The 14992-nt window shown below is 41.9% G+C and overlaps 2 protein-coding genes across 3 annotated transcripts in view; both read left to right on the forward strand.

The window, feature by feature from the left end:
* The window catches only part of adamts9 (ADAM metallopeptidase with thrombospondin type 1 motif, 9), a 44209-nt gene extending 42627 nt beyond the window's left edge, over positions 1 to 1582 (forward strand). For both annotated transcript variants that reach the window (XM_070959319.1, XM_070959320.1), the window contains one exon: positions 1056 to 1582. The gene's annotated coding sequence lies outside the window, so the exon portion shown is untranslated. The remainder of the gene's footprint in view (positions 1 to 1055) is intronic.
* Positions 1583 to 9230: 7648 nt separating this feature from the next.
* Positions 9231 to 14992, forward strand: part of prickle2b (prickle homolog 2b) — an 87544-nt gene continuing 81782 nt past the window's right edge. Inside the window, exons 1-2 of the mRNA XM_070959281.1 lie at positions 9231 to 9422; positions 9905 to 9990. Coding sequence (XP_070815382.1) covers positions 9381 to 9422; positions 9905 to 9990 — 128 coding nt within the window. The 5' untranslated portion in view covers positions 9231 to 9380. The remainder of the gene's footprint in view (positions 9423 to 9904; positions 9991 to 14992) is intronic.

Genomic DNA, 14992 nt, shown 5'->3' on the forward strand with positions numbered 1-14992 from the left:
GGATTTCATTATATATTTTATTATATATTTAATGCTCATAAACAGTGTTGTGTGTAACACGTTACAAAATAACATATGACCACCATCACCCACCATACAGTGGCACAAGACAGTTCAGGCGTTGATTAACTACTGTAGGAAAGCTTGGTTAACATGTACATCTACTATCTAACCAAGACAATACAAGTGTAGTGTACAGGTAAAACACTAGTTATTGCTGCCCTCTAGTGGTCAGGAGTATTAATAACTCTTATCAATACAGTGATAATGGGTACAATGTTAGACTCACGAACAAAGACCGGGATGCTAAGATCCAGATTTATAAAGGTTTAATGTGTATTATGGATGGAGGAGAGCAGAGATGAAGCAGGAGGGTCATCTGGGATGTGGGGGGAGAAAAATGGGATGAAGGGATAAAGGGAAGGAGGGAAGGAGAGGGGTAAGGGATTAGGGAAGGAGGGATGAGTAGATGAAGGGATGGAGGGGTGAGGGAAAGAGGGATGATTGAATAAAGGGATGAGGTTAGAGGAGTGAAGGGATGAGGGTATGAGAGATGAGGGGATGAAGAGATGAATACACAGTTGAAGGGAAGGAAGAATGATGGGTGAGGGTTGAAGGGATAGGGGTGGAGGGATGAAGGGGTAAGGGAATAAGGGTGAGGGATGATAGGATGAAGGGAGAAATCTGGGTCGGGGATGTCATCATTCACTTACTTTTAAGAGAAGAAACTAGAAACGATAACTTATTATTGATTTTCAGTACCTTGCAGAACAGTGCCCATAAAGGATGGTTTACACCAGCAGTGCTTGTCACAGAGGAATAAAAGAGGCTTATATTTTATGTCTGTGAATACGCCTGTAACTTGAATTATTGATTGGGCATTTAACTCCCAGAAACATCATTGTTTCATGTCACAAAAATATACAACTCAAATCTGCATTTCTGTTGGATGAATACACAGCTTCACTTTGTTCTGTTTTGCATGACTGTGCAGTTTGTAATGAGTAACGACTGACTGTTAATGTTGTCTGCATGTGTTTTTTGTGGTTTTTTAGCATCTATTACCAGTGATCTCAGTGCCTTTTTTTGGTCAAGACATCCCTCCTCTTTGGTGCTACAGGCCAACTCAGAGCCCGAACCCGTCCTTCACGTGACCTCTCTAACTCCCATGTGTGTACAGTGTAAATGAATCTGCTGTAAGTACTGTACATAGCAGGATAAAAATGTCTTATTTATTGTACTTTCCATTTATTTTTGTATTGTAATATAATTTAACAAGTTTGTTGTCAATAGCAAACACCGCACAGTTGCCATTTACCAGATTTTTGCCAGAATGTGCTTTCCAATTTGGATATTTGCTACTTGGACTTTTTACCACTGTTATTAGTCCACGGTGCGTGTCTTATGGCCATTCTGAGACCATTTCAGGAAGGTGTGTTCTTTCCAGTCATGTTATTGCTGTGACCTGGTTTGACCTGTTGTTCATATGCAGTGAGGTGTCTCCAATCAGTTTGTCCTGTTTTAAATCTTTATCCTTTCAGGAAAGAATTGTGTATAAATGCACAAATGCCCAATACAGCTACAGTCCTGCTTTACAGTATACTAGATACCACTGGCTCCTTTAGAAGACTGTCTTGGTTTAGTAAAGTGCTCACTTTGTGAATGTATGTCCCTGTCAAATGTCCAGAGATCCTTCCACTTATAAGCTGTGGTCAGGCTGCCTCACCTGCGTCCCTCCAGCTGTTAACTGCAGCTGTGAGTCTTTGTCCAGCTGGTCTCATGAACTGAGTACATTCTCATCAACTAGCACGAATCAGGATCAGGAGCAATGCAGAAAAAAGCCAGGTGTTGCTACCATGACAACCACATCTGCGTTCCTAAAATACACCCATACTGTAATTTGAAGCAATTTCACTGAAAAAACACCATTTCCTTCATTCAAGTTTGCACGGCATCTAAGGTGAAACAGTTTTCTGCCAGTCTGTGCTCTCTTTCATCATTAAAGTGGAATATATGAAGCCTTTTCTTATCTCTCCATCAGCATTGTTGTAAATAGGTTTAGATTCTGAAGATCCATTCATGCTTGCAAGTAAAAGATCACGACTGCAACCTTTTTTCAGCAGGGGGACGTCAGGTAACTGTGACGCATTTAAAGAGAACAATAAAAATGTATTTTGTGAAGTTTTCCAAGAATGACGTGCGGTTATGTCAAGATAGGGTGGGTGTGCAGGTGGAGTTTACAGGCCAGACCTAAGTGAGACATTTACCCACACACGAACACACTGCAGTATACACAAACACACTGGAACACATTACTGGATCATAAAGAGAAGGCTGCAGGTTAGAGGAACGGTCGTGATTATGCTGCCAGACACCAGAGAGAACCACATTCCTCTGTGCTCCTGCATATCTCTCAGGTAGCGTGCAGTGACCAGAGAGAGCCTTTAGCTTTCACAGAGCAGACAGGTTATCTTATCTGGAGCTACTTGAAAGAAGGAGTTCACCTCAGGCCAATAAAATTCCAGTAGATACTCTGGGGATATAATGCACTGGTCCGGCCCTGGAGACACCTCTCAAGCTGCTGAGCTCACAGGCCCCGCAGCGTGATTTCTGTCCAGATGCTGCCTGTAAACCATTGCCTTATGTACCTCACATTCCTCTCTCCATCTTTGTTTTTAAGCGTCTGTCCAAACTGTACATACTGATATGCTCTCATTTAGAGCAGTCTGACGTTGTTTTTGTGACAATATCAGGGTACTTTTTGTGTGTATATGTATGTTTTTGTATCTCTTTAGTCAGTTTTATGCAGTTTTCTGAGCAGACTTTTTTTTTGTGGAAACAGGAAGAAATCAGAAAGAAAAAAACATAAATAAGAAAAACTTAAATTCTTGAAGACAGATGTGTGTTTGGAGGGTACATACTATGTGTGCAACTGATTAATAAGCCATGTTTGCTTTTATCAGCCTTTCTGTATGTGGTGCTGTTTCAGTGCCTTATGTGATAATGTGCACACTTCAGCCAAAGGGAATTTCTTCATTTTGCTCTGCCATTATACAAGCAAAGACATGGAGAAGTAAACATTTTGTGTCTTACAAACTGATAAATGCACTTCTCATTGTGAATGTCAGAATTTAGATCAGTCAGTAGAGTTCTCAGGTGTCATAAGTGAAGGGATTTTTATGATATTGAAATGTATTTATCTTATTTCACACATTTGCCACATGTTTATCAGGTAAATGAAATGTTTTGTTTAACAAGTGTCATCGTATATGCTTTATTTTATATGCAAATATTTATTTTACCTTTTCTTTATGTGAATGTACATAGGCTTTGACCATAAGTGACTATGAATTGTCATGCAGTATCTCCATAAAATGAACTGTCTGGCAACACATTTCCTGTTTTGTGAATACATTTATTTATATGTATGTTATATCTGCATAAACTGTGTAAGCAGAGTGTTGGTGCTGCCATACGAAAGCATGATTTATGTATTAGATCCAAAGGAAATAAAAAGGCTGACACATGCTGCACTTACCTGTCTGCTTCTCTCACCAGTGTTTTTAATCTAGGTGGTTATGATGTATCATGTATGGAAGCCCATTTCTGCCAGTGTGATGACAAAAAAAAATCCTGTAAGTCATTAACGACAAACTATCTCAAATAAGGACCAAGACATTATGTTGAGAAAGTTTCTCATTATAAAGACTTACAGGATCTTTTTTTCATCACATTGGTGGAAATGGGCTTCCATAATCATGCAACTACAACACAGCCTGTAAAAATCCACACAGAATAGTCAGATCAATGTTGGAATGATACATTTCTCACTCCATAGTGTGTCTGCTTCACTATGATTAAACACCTTTGACCATCACAGTCTGGCCTGTGACCTGGCTGATATGTTTTATGGATCTAATCTAGTCTCTTTCTGTATGCATAGTGAATAGTGAATTATCAGGCCATTTTTCAAGCAGCCTCCTAAAAAGATATAATTCACTGCTGAGCAGATTTCAGCAGACAACACAGCAAACAGTCAATGATCTCTATTGAAGGTGGGTCCAAACTGTGCTTTAAAGCTGACCTCCAGACGAATTTTAAGACTATTTTAAGATTAAATAATATTCGCCATTGAATAATATTGTGTCTGATGTAGTTTTTCACCAAAACTTAAATTACTTCCTTTAAAGCACATTAAAATTGCATTTCTTCTTTCTCCCTCAACATCCAAAATCAGTGAATATCCAAATCTGATGTCTGCTACTTCACTAAAAAGTCCACAGTCAGTGGACATGCACTGGAGGCCACATCACTTTAGTCTGAGTTGCATGTATAACCATGATTGGCAGCTAGTGATGTCACAAAATCCTGCTTGTACATGCATGTGTTAAACTCAGGGAATAACTTTAAGTGAGACTTGGTGACAAATTCACATTCAAATGTAGAAATGATGAAATTCAAATGAAGTGCTTAACCGCCGTGGGAGACTGGGTGGTCACTCCCTCCTCAATATTTGTAATGACCAGTCATCAAATACCTCCATAAACTTAAAGAAAGCTAATTCCTCCTCCCAGTTTTCAGTGTTAAACCGATTTCAAAGCACAGCGTATGCTCACTGTGCTCCTCCTGCTTCATGTTGGTTACAGGTCAACCAGCGACAGTGAGCACGTGTGCATTGCCAGGTGTGTCGGCATTTAGATATAAATTACAAATAAGCAGATGTTACTGAGCCAGATCACCGACTGTCATATTCTTCTCTACTTGCACTTGTGTTACACTATGTTATGCTGTTTCCCATAAATGTCAGAGGGGGCTACAGCAGCTACTCTTCAACAACCACACGCTGCAGGTTCACTTTAAAGTGTAGCTTTAGTTGTACAATGTTGTTGGCTTGAGTGCACAAATTTTAAATGGATTACAGAATACAATGCTACATTGACTGAGGTGCAGATTGAGCACTGTGTGCCCTGACTAATTTCCACAAGCTTACATGATCTGTTTTCATGCTGTTTTGGTAATCTCGGGCGAGCCGTAGCAATAGGAGCCAACGCATCATCGCTGATTCCTCAAATGTCTGCAGTTTGAGTACGCTGCTGTTTGAGAGCGGCTGTAATACAAGGGGGATGAGCACAAATGTGAAAAGGAAAGAGCGGGAAAGACAGTCGCAGAGGTAGGAGCTTTCAACAGCTCCAGAGAGCTTGTCTAAACTGAAGAACGCGATTCAAAAGTAGATTAAGAAGCATCCCAGGGGTCAGTTTGCAGAAAAACTCTCTGCGTTTGCCTTCGTCTTTGAGACAGGGAGACATCCCCTCTGTCGAGTGGATAGATGACTGCAGCTTGTCAGCAGGTTTGCGTTACGTCAGATTTTCCTGAAAAAGAGATGACAGACTTACAGGGAAATCTTTCCGAAGCAGATATGGCAAAAAGTACTCCAAAGAGCTCTGCCTTGCCGTTCATCAATAGTTGCATCACTATTGAAAGCTGATGAATTCCTCCAAGCTGCTGAACGTTGGTTTAACATTACAAAGACGAGTGTCCTCTAGCTGTGATATCTGCCCCTCACTATCTCATCAAAACAGACAGTGACACTCATACGTCAAAGTCTCATGTGCAAACACTGAATTTGGAAAAACTGCTTTTCCTTTTTGTCCTCCACACACTTTCAAACTCGTACCTTTGGGTCAATTTAAAAGCAGGATTACAAACTACTCTAAGGATGAATGTAACTGATTCTAATTGTGTTCTGTGTTGTTAGTTTGTCTGTTTATCAATCGTTATTGCATGTATTTACTCTCTTTTAACTGTACTCTTGAAAGAAAATTGGAAAAGAGGGCATACCTTCAATGATCTGTCAAGATTTTAATAAAGGTTGAATGAATGAATGAATCAATGAATGAATACTTTATGCACAGGAACTCAGGTGAACCAGACCTTGAAGGATATATTCCAATAATTTCATGTTTCCCATCAGAGGAGATAATACGTGTCATGGTCATTGGTGAGAAAATAATGTGATTTATCATGCAGGTATTGATGCTGACTTTGAGGGTGAGGTGGTGCACTGTGTCTACTATGATTTAAACATTATTTTGGTTGATTTTCAAGTTTAAAATCATTAGATGGACCTTTGCGCCTTTAACATCTATTTGATATCCGTATCATGTGTGTGGACACGTGTAGATGTGAGTGTGTGCAGCTTGTAGAGGATTTCCATCTCCATGGAGACCTCACAGGGACGTGTTTGACAGCAGCTATCAGCACATGCATGCAGACTGGGCAGGTGGTTGAAAGCAGACACAACAATCCAATACTCATCATTCTTTATACTTCCATATCTACATTCAGGTGAGTACAGTATGTAGTTTTTCCGTGCTTGCCTCACAGACCTTCCCACAAGGATTAGCCCGGTGGCCTAAAGAGCCGCAGGCTTCAGCCTGCACTAGACATTTCCAGCACCTCTGAACGTCATGTCTACCACCTCGCAAGCAACTGCCCATTGAAGCCAAATCAGCCCTGACAGACGTCTGCAGGTCTAAAGTTCACTGGCAAGAAATTTGAGATAATGCGAGGTAAAATGCGCAGCATTACAAATCCTGGATCAAGCTTTTATGAAGATTGTGTTCTTCCACAGTGACAGCAGCAAAAATTTCCAGTTTCAGCCCACTACGCTGCCACTCACTGCACGCCGCTGACTGTAAACCAAAAAAGGAGCTTTTCTTGACTTCTTCTTGCGTTGCCCTAGGAATAGCATGCAAGCTGGTTTCAATTCTGCCAACAGTTTTTAGACTCTTAACTTAAGACTTAATGAGGGGAGTTTCAAAGTTCAGAGTCCCCAGGGTCAGCTCCCCCTACCATCATTATCATCATCATTCCTTGAGGTAATCTAGGATGACTTTGAACTGAGTCTTGGTCGTAAGCCTCAGGCCCTCGTGCACACACAAATAATGTGGATGCACAGATACAGTGCGTGTTTATCTGAAGGTGGAAAAGCCGCATTTGTGTGTGACTATATGTCTGTTTTATGTGTATGTGTAGATTTGTGCATTTGTCCTGTCTTGCTCACTGTCTCACTGCCATCACTTGACTTCAGACTGTTGATGTGTAACAAGAATGTTTGCTTTGTTTTTTTTTTTCCCTTTTATCCACCGGTGCAACTGAGTGGCTCAAGGTTACCGGTTTATCCTTGAGAAACAGGAGAAATCTCACTGTTTCTCTGTCTCAGTTCAGTTCAGTGCAGAATCATTTTGTTTTTACACAGCAACACCTGCACTGCCGTGTTCTGTTCATCTCACTCCGGAAAAGTAAAAGAAAATGAAAGAGCAAAGCAAAATGTTGTGCATACAGTAGCTTTCCTTATTTTCCTTTCTTTTAAAGTCATTTTTCCAGCAGAAACATCTCATCGTCCCCTCATAAATACATAATTTTGATGTTTGGGTGAAACAAGCATTGTGAAAGTGTCACTTTGTTTCAGATGTTAAAATTTCAGTCTTTCTGAGCACTTCTGCTCCATGTTGGCTTTACAGCAGCTGTAATCAATATTTTCATGTTAACAATCAACCACATGACTACATGGATGGGAAAGTGGTCGCTCATGGTGGTGATCATTATAATTATCACCTGACCCTGTAGTTCCCCTCAGCTCTGTGGAGCTTTATAGCATCTCTCAGCTCATTGTTTTGGTTCTCCAGCCTGCAACTTGACTGTTTTGGCTCACTCTCACTGCTCTCATGGAAGTGTTTTTGACCACAGCAGGAGGCTGTTTTCAGTGACAAACTGAGCACAGTGAAACATTTAGCAGCTGAGGAGCCAGACTGCTATCAAGGAGGCCAAAACAGAGCTAAAAGAGTGAGAATATTGGACTTCACCAGGTGGACACAAACACTGCTCCAAATAATAATACTGAATGTGAAAGTTGCCGTGTCCATTGGATGCGTGAACAGGCAACTGTTTGCTGACAAGTTCTACCACTAATAGTACGTTGATAATGTGTCAGTGTTTAGGCTACAGCTTGTTTCTGCTGCCCCCAAGTGGTCATAAAATCAGTGAACGCAGGTTTAAAGTTTAGAAATTGTAAAGTACATTTGAAAGCTTTGGAGCAGCTAGTGAATGGATCTTGTGGTGAGATTGTTTTGACTGCCATTTAATTAGTCATTGTGCAGTGAATTCCACTCACACACATACCTCAGCACTGCCACCTGTCCGACTGACCCTGATTATTAAGTAAAGCACATGACTGTGATCCTTGCGTAATAGGTGGAAGGTACTGTAGAACCGCATTTGTTCTTTGCACCCACTCAGCACAATTCACTTCACAATCCAACATTAAAGCAGGAGAGTGTCTCAAAGGTCACCACTCCCTATAGGCAGCTTTAACATCCATGAGAACTTAGTGCTACTCCATTTAAAAATAACAAGAAAAGAAAACAGGTAGCTGGATACCATCCACTGCTGTGCATGGCAACCATCCCACAGCACTGCGCATACCTGAACTTTAGAGAGGCTGACAGAGCTGCATAATGGCTATAGAGCCTATCCTTGAACAGAATGTGTGTCCAGAAATAACATAGTTTAAGCATATCTTAGTGAAGAGTGCCTGAGTCAGAGTGAGTCACACTGAGGCTCTGCTGCTGATGCTCAAAAGCCTTTTCTCTGGTGATAAATAGATAAATACACTTTCTTGAGAGAGGCAGTGCTGTCAGGCCAGCAAAAAGGAAAAAAAAAATGCTCCATGGGGCACAAGAGTTGAGTAGAGGTCAGAAATTGAACTTTTCTTAACAGAATGAATGAATGAATTAGTAGATGGTCAGAGACAGAAAGGAGAATATTGGCATGAATGTTAAACTGTGAGGAGGAAAGAATATTCTGCTATCAAAATGTCAAGGTTGCATTATGTTATATTGTGACTCAGTACTGGCATCAATTGTGAATTGTGAATAAAGTGAACCGTAGGAAGCTGGTTATGCTAAGAAAAGGTGTTTGAAGGAGAATCCAATCAAAACATTTATTTCCTCCATGATTACAGCCTCTGCTATTTGCCTTGAGGTGCTGTCAGACTGGACGTCAGAGCTCATCCACACTGTCATTTCCCGCAGCATCACAGCTTTTATCGAAGTGTAATTACAGTTTGTTCCTTTATTTTAAAAGTATTCCCCAGTATTACATTGGCTGTGAGCAAACAGGGAGGAGCTGCCATCCGGAACGGCGCAGCCCCATTCATTAATGAGGGGGTTAGTAGGAGAGCAGCGCAGCCAGGGCTCGGTGCGTTTGGAAAAGTCGTGAGGGATTTTTGAACAAATACGCTCTGATCACCTGGATCCTCTGCGCGTCATTTGTCTCGGTACTACACGACTGTGCCTTTACTGTCCTGGGATCAGCCTGTCATGTTCAGTCGCAGCAACAAGAGGAGGGATTCCAGCAGATCGGTAGGTAGGCAAGATAAAGTTAGAGCTTTGATGGTTTCCATATAGCGCATGTCTCCACTTGCTTTAATTAGAAGATACGCATGCCATATATTCTTGTTTGATGTGAAGTTTGTTTTATGGTTGTGGTCTGTCCTGTTGCCACGGGCATCATGTTACATCTGCTGTGTTAACATCACGCTGGCACACATCTCACTAACGACACAGCATGAAACATGATCAAAGATGCGTTTTCTCAGGCTTTTGTTGTTGAATATAGGACATGAGATCTGAGGCCCGCATTCTGTTTAGCTGATGATGAGCCACACAGTATGTTGTGAGGCTCTGAAAACAACAGAGGCACAAGTGTTGTCAGGATACAGCAGGTGAAGTAACTCAGAGAAGTCACCAGTTAGACAATGGCACTCTGACATTGCTGTTTAAATTGACAAAACTACAGTAGTGCAAACTGTGACCCATCATCTCCTCCTCCCGTTTGTCCCAAGCTTAACCCTGCGGACGAGCCACAGAGAGGACAGCCCTGTGTCACCTGCGGAGAACAGTGTCCTGGCTTTGCCCTGCACAAATGGAGGTACCAGCATCACTTCACTGCAAGTCATTCTGATGCCCACACTGTCAGTGTCCTTTCTAATGTGCAGATAATTCGTGCCAAAGGTCAGGGAACGTTTGACTTCAAACCACTCTTGCGGTCTGATATCAGCTGAAGCATCCATTAGGGAATTAATACACAATGAGCATTTAAGCCATCAAGTGTTTGCTGCCCTGCAATAGTGACGTGTGACCGGGCAATTAATCCACTAGCAATTTGGCCTGTTCTTCATTGTGATAAATAGCACAAAAATAACACTAGGCTTTCTTCCTCAAGTAGGGCTGCATTCAGGAGGAACAATTCCAGGTCTGTGGTACTTTGAAAAGAATCAACCACCCATACTACTGTGAAGACACCATTGTTCAGCCCTTGCATGCTCTAAGATAATAGTTTTTACTGGACAGACCATTCATGCAGCAGGGAGGATTCAAGCCTGCTGCCTCCACAGTCACTCAGTCACCAGTGTGGGACAACTGGGAAATGCATTTATGCAGTGAAACAAACTGTATATTGTGGAAAAAAAGTGATCCGGCTATTAAGTGCAGGTGGTTTGGGTTAGTGTGTGGACGAGTGTGACTAATGTGTGCAACTCTGTTTTTAGGAATGCAATACAAATAGCATCACGCGTGTTCACACTGAACATGGTTAGTTGATCAGTGTCAGCTGGTTCGTGTAGCACTTCAGCAACAGAGACGCTTTATTAGCAGTGCTGACTAAATAGGGATGTTGTGAGTTATATTAGTGTTTCGCTCGTGTTTCAGTTTGTGGAAACAATAAAGCCCAAAGGCACGTTATGCACCGATTCTACATTGTAATCGTGCAACACAATAAGCTGCTTGACTTGAAAGATTATTTGGGGAAAAGAGGTCCAAAATTATAAGCTCAATAAGACTGAGCAGTGTGGAGAAAAAAGAATTCAGTTTGAATTTTAATTACACCTGCACGCTTTAATACATCACACAAGAGAATACAATGCATCGCACAAAACTACAGTATTCTGGCAAAAAGAAAAGTCACCCAGGTTGGAGCCAGTTTATTGAGGCTGACATGGCAGCCATGGATTTGTCAGGCATTTTCTTTCTTAATGGGAACCCACAATAGAAGGGGAGGGTCTGAACCCTAAACACCATCCAGCCTGCATTGCTGCAAAGTAAACTATTACAGGGGCAACAGTGGGCTCAGGAATGCAGCCTTTAATTGCCTGTCTTTGCAGTCTCACAATAAAAAGTCAACTTTTTCCCCTCCGACAAGCTGGAATAAAGCGCTGTCAGTGGACACGGACTTAAAGAGCTGGAGTTTGTGTACAGAGGCAAAAGGCTGTTTTATAGGTCCAACGAGTCTTTGTTCCCGTGGTGAAAACATGCCAATTTCACAAAGAATTTCCTGTCTTCTCCTCAAGTCAAAATAATGTGTGTTCATGCTAATTTAGCAAGGTATGGTAGTAAAAGTGTGTTCTGGAATGTGCTGGACTTTATGTGACCCTGAGGTTAGAGATAGAGAGGTGGAGGATGCAGGTGTTCACATACTCTTTCCTCTGATTACATACCAGATGCCGTTTGTCTGTTGCTAAGTTGACTAAGGAAAAACACCAGTTTCAAATAGATTTGGTTTTCTAATGTAAATATAATGTTATTTTTAAGCATTGTTGTGTTCTTACACTCACATGTACTCTAACAGGCATGATTTATCCGATGTCTTTCAAAGTTGGCAGTCACCAAATCAACAGCAGCATTTTTAGCAGTGTTAGTGGTTTGGCTCGAGGAATGGCAGTGTCACTCCATCTCAATCCGAGGTGCAGACAGAATGGATCCTCTGGAGTCACAGGTTTACATTTGTGGTTTCGAGTGAAATGCCTCAATAACTATGGGATGGATTGCCATGAAATTTTGTTTAGACATTCCTGATTTCCCCAGGATGAATTGTAATAAACTTGATTATGCCTTAACTTTTTATCTAGCGCCACCATCAGGAGAAAAGATGAATGTGTCCAGTACTTTGGTTTATGACCAAATAGCCTACCAACTAAACTATGAAATAAAATAAAATTCTCATCAGCCTGAGCAGCGTTGTCATTGTGCACATGATGCCATGTTAGTGTTAGCATTTAGCTCAAAGCACCGCTGTACCTGAGTGTGCACAGCACAGAGCTGCTGCTGTAGACTCTTAAACTGCGTGCCATTTACCTCAGAAATTGGAGCTCTGACTGGTGCCACACCCGAGTTGACTAAGTTTTAGTACAACAAGTCGGAAAACCAAGATCAACGCTTCCAGGAAAACAAGGATAACAATGCATTGCGTGGTATTTTGTGATTCCAAACACTGTAAACCTGCAACCTGCAACCTGTCCACAAATAGAAGTTGGACAGTACTGTGTGTACCACTGGTTTAATGAGACACAAATAAGACAAAAATGTAAAGAGTAGGGCTTCTTCTGATAATGTACCATTTGCCATCTATGGGTTGAAACTCCAGCAATCTAGACAACCATTTACCCACATTCAAATTTCAGCTAGCAAAATGTTGCAGCTGGTAAATTTAAAGAACACTAGCTGCTGTCATACATGAGGGTAAAGCAGTGGTTCCCAGTGTGACCGCCAACAAATCAGTTTAGTTTTGTCACCTTTTCACAGGTTAGGGCTGCAGTGTGGGCATGAGCCATTAGCAGCTTGACCAAAGTTTGCTTTTTCTTTCACTGATTTATAGCATTTGTGAGATAAAAGTATTTAGTGAGAAAAATGCAAAAATGAAAGAAAGTCCTAGAAATAATGGGACCCTTCATTAATCTTGGATCTCTCACTCTGTCCTGACCCCGAGGCTGGGAGTCTTTGTGGTAAAGCATCCACCCCTGCATGACACTAAAATTAGATGAGTGGAGTTCATGTGCATAATCAAGTCTGTAAGTATGTTCTGGCGGGTGGCCAATGCATTTTCATGCCAGATTTCCTGTAAAGCAAGCTTTGCATTAACATTGTTTGATTTCTAAAAGGATTATTTTCAGAGCACCATTGTGAATTTTCCTTTGGCATTTAATTCATGCGTATTCATGTGTTGTTTGTCAAGGCATAGCCAGGAGAAGTGAGCTCCTAGACAATACTGTAAATTACAGTGAATAGTGCTAGACTATGGTACACACTCACCACGCCTTTAACATGTGTTTGTGTCAGAATCCATTAAAATATTGATACGTTCTCTAAATATGCCATAGGTACGTATACAGTGCAGGCACAGTTTTTCCCTTTTCTTTCTTCTTCCTCTTCCTCTCCTTTTCCGTACTGCCTCTATACTGTATATGATGTTCCCACTAAGCTAAACTCCTGGGGGTGATTCATCCTGCTCCTTTATAGTAAGTTGACTGAATGTGTTGAAGCATTTCCCATTCAGAGTCAAGAGAGGAGCGTTGGGCATTTAAAATCACACAGGCCTACCAAAACATTGCTCTCAAGAATTTGCTGTAGATGTTATTAAAATCAAATATGATAGTTAAATCGAATCGCCCACGTCTGCAAACTTTAAAGAACAAACATTTCCCAGTGATCTAAAAAAAAAATGTGATTGCAGACACAAGTGGCTGAAATCAAGTTTCTCTCATGCTGTGCAGTCTCATTCTGTGTGACGGAAGTTTGCTGCAGAGCCGCCGCTGCTTCTTAATAATGACAGAAGCAAGTTCATGGTTCACAAGTCTAGATGTGTGCCCATTTGCTAACAGTGTTTGGTCCACCTAGCATGGAGAGGCATGTTTAAAGGCCTGGCAGAAGATTTGGGGCAGCGTTCTTCTCTCAGTATCCCTTGAGATCTCTTGGGATATGGTGGCGGAAGTTGCTGTGGAAAAAGACACCTCTGCTCACCCTGTTGTGGGTAAAAAAATGGATAGATGAAAGAGGAGCCTCTGTCAGCTGGCTGCTTGTGTGTCAGTGTGCCTGTGTAAACTGAGTGGCCTTCTCTTGGCAGGTTCGGAATAGGAGTAGATTCTCCTTACACAACATGCTCCTTCTGAATTATTAATTGTTGCCTGTGGCTTGATTGATTTTCTTTGTGCTAATGAGACTCATTACCAGGCTTATTAACATGTGCCCTGAGTGTGAATGTGTTACCTGATCGGGCTGATCACATGACCCTCTTCTGCACGGTGCCGATGCATTTTAGAGCTGCGTCTAAAGTGCGCTTCAAAGGCTCCATTTGACCTGTTGGAAGGTTTAGGTCAGTCCAGACATGAGTCAGACTACAAAGGAGGATTTATGCCATGAGATCTTGCCATTTGCTAGTCCTTCATTTCCTCTAGCCAAGAGCACAGCGTAAATAAAACTTCATTTAAAGCAGCGGGTTTAGTTCAGGTTGCCAGAGCTGACTGCCGCTGGACAGAGCCCGTCCTTGTATGCAGCAGGGCCTTAGCTGAAACTTAAGCTGGCTAAGCGCAGCAGTGAGGGGCCAAAAGAGGAGGAGAAAAGAGGATGGTTGCAGTAGAATAAGAGGGATTGGGGTTGAGTTTTAACCCGGCCCTGAATGGCTTGGTGACGTCTGTCCCCTCGGTAACCCAGTCTGATCTGCATAACACAGGCCGGTCCCGCTATTCACTGTGTTAACAAGATGGCCTGGCAAATAAAACTGTCAGGGCGCCCAGGCATATGAATGGGCTCTGGCTATTCTGGCAGAGAAGAAGAAGACTCAGTATGAGGTGAGGGGAAGAGTGAAAAGGATAAGCCATTGGTGGTCGCTGCTACACAATGGAAGCTCAGCAGATTTATCACTAAAGCTATGTCTGTGTATTTGTGTGGAGATGCTAAGCCTCCTCACTCGGTAGTTTCCAGGGTTGAAAATACTCTCCGCCCCGCTGCTCTCTCTCCCTTCCTGGGCTTGTTTTGGAGCAAAAAGCAGCAGCAACTGTGGTAGCACTCGTGTGGGTCAGGACGCAAATGACTTGTTAAGCTGGGCTTTTTATCGTGTAAATGGTGTTTTGCCTTCGTCATTTAGAGGAGATTTGTTTTGA

The sequence above is a fragment of the Chaetodon trifascialis genome, chromosome 3 (assembly GCF_039877785.1).
Source record: "Chaetodon trifascialis isolate fChaTrf1 chromosome 3, fChaTrf1.hap1, whole genome shotgun sequence".
Classification (NCBI taxonomy): domain Eukaryota; kingdom Metazoa; phylum Chordata; class Actinopteri; order Chaetodontiformes; family Chaetodontidae; genus Chaetodon; species Chaetodon trifascialis.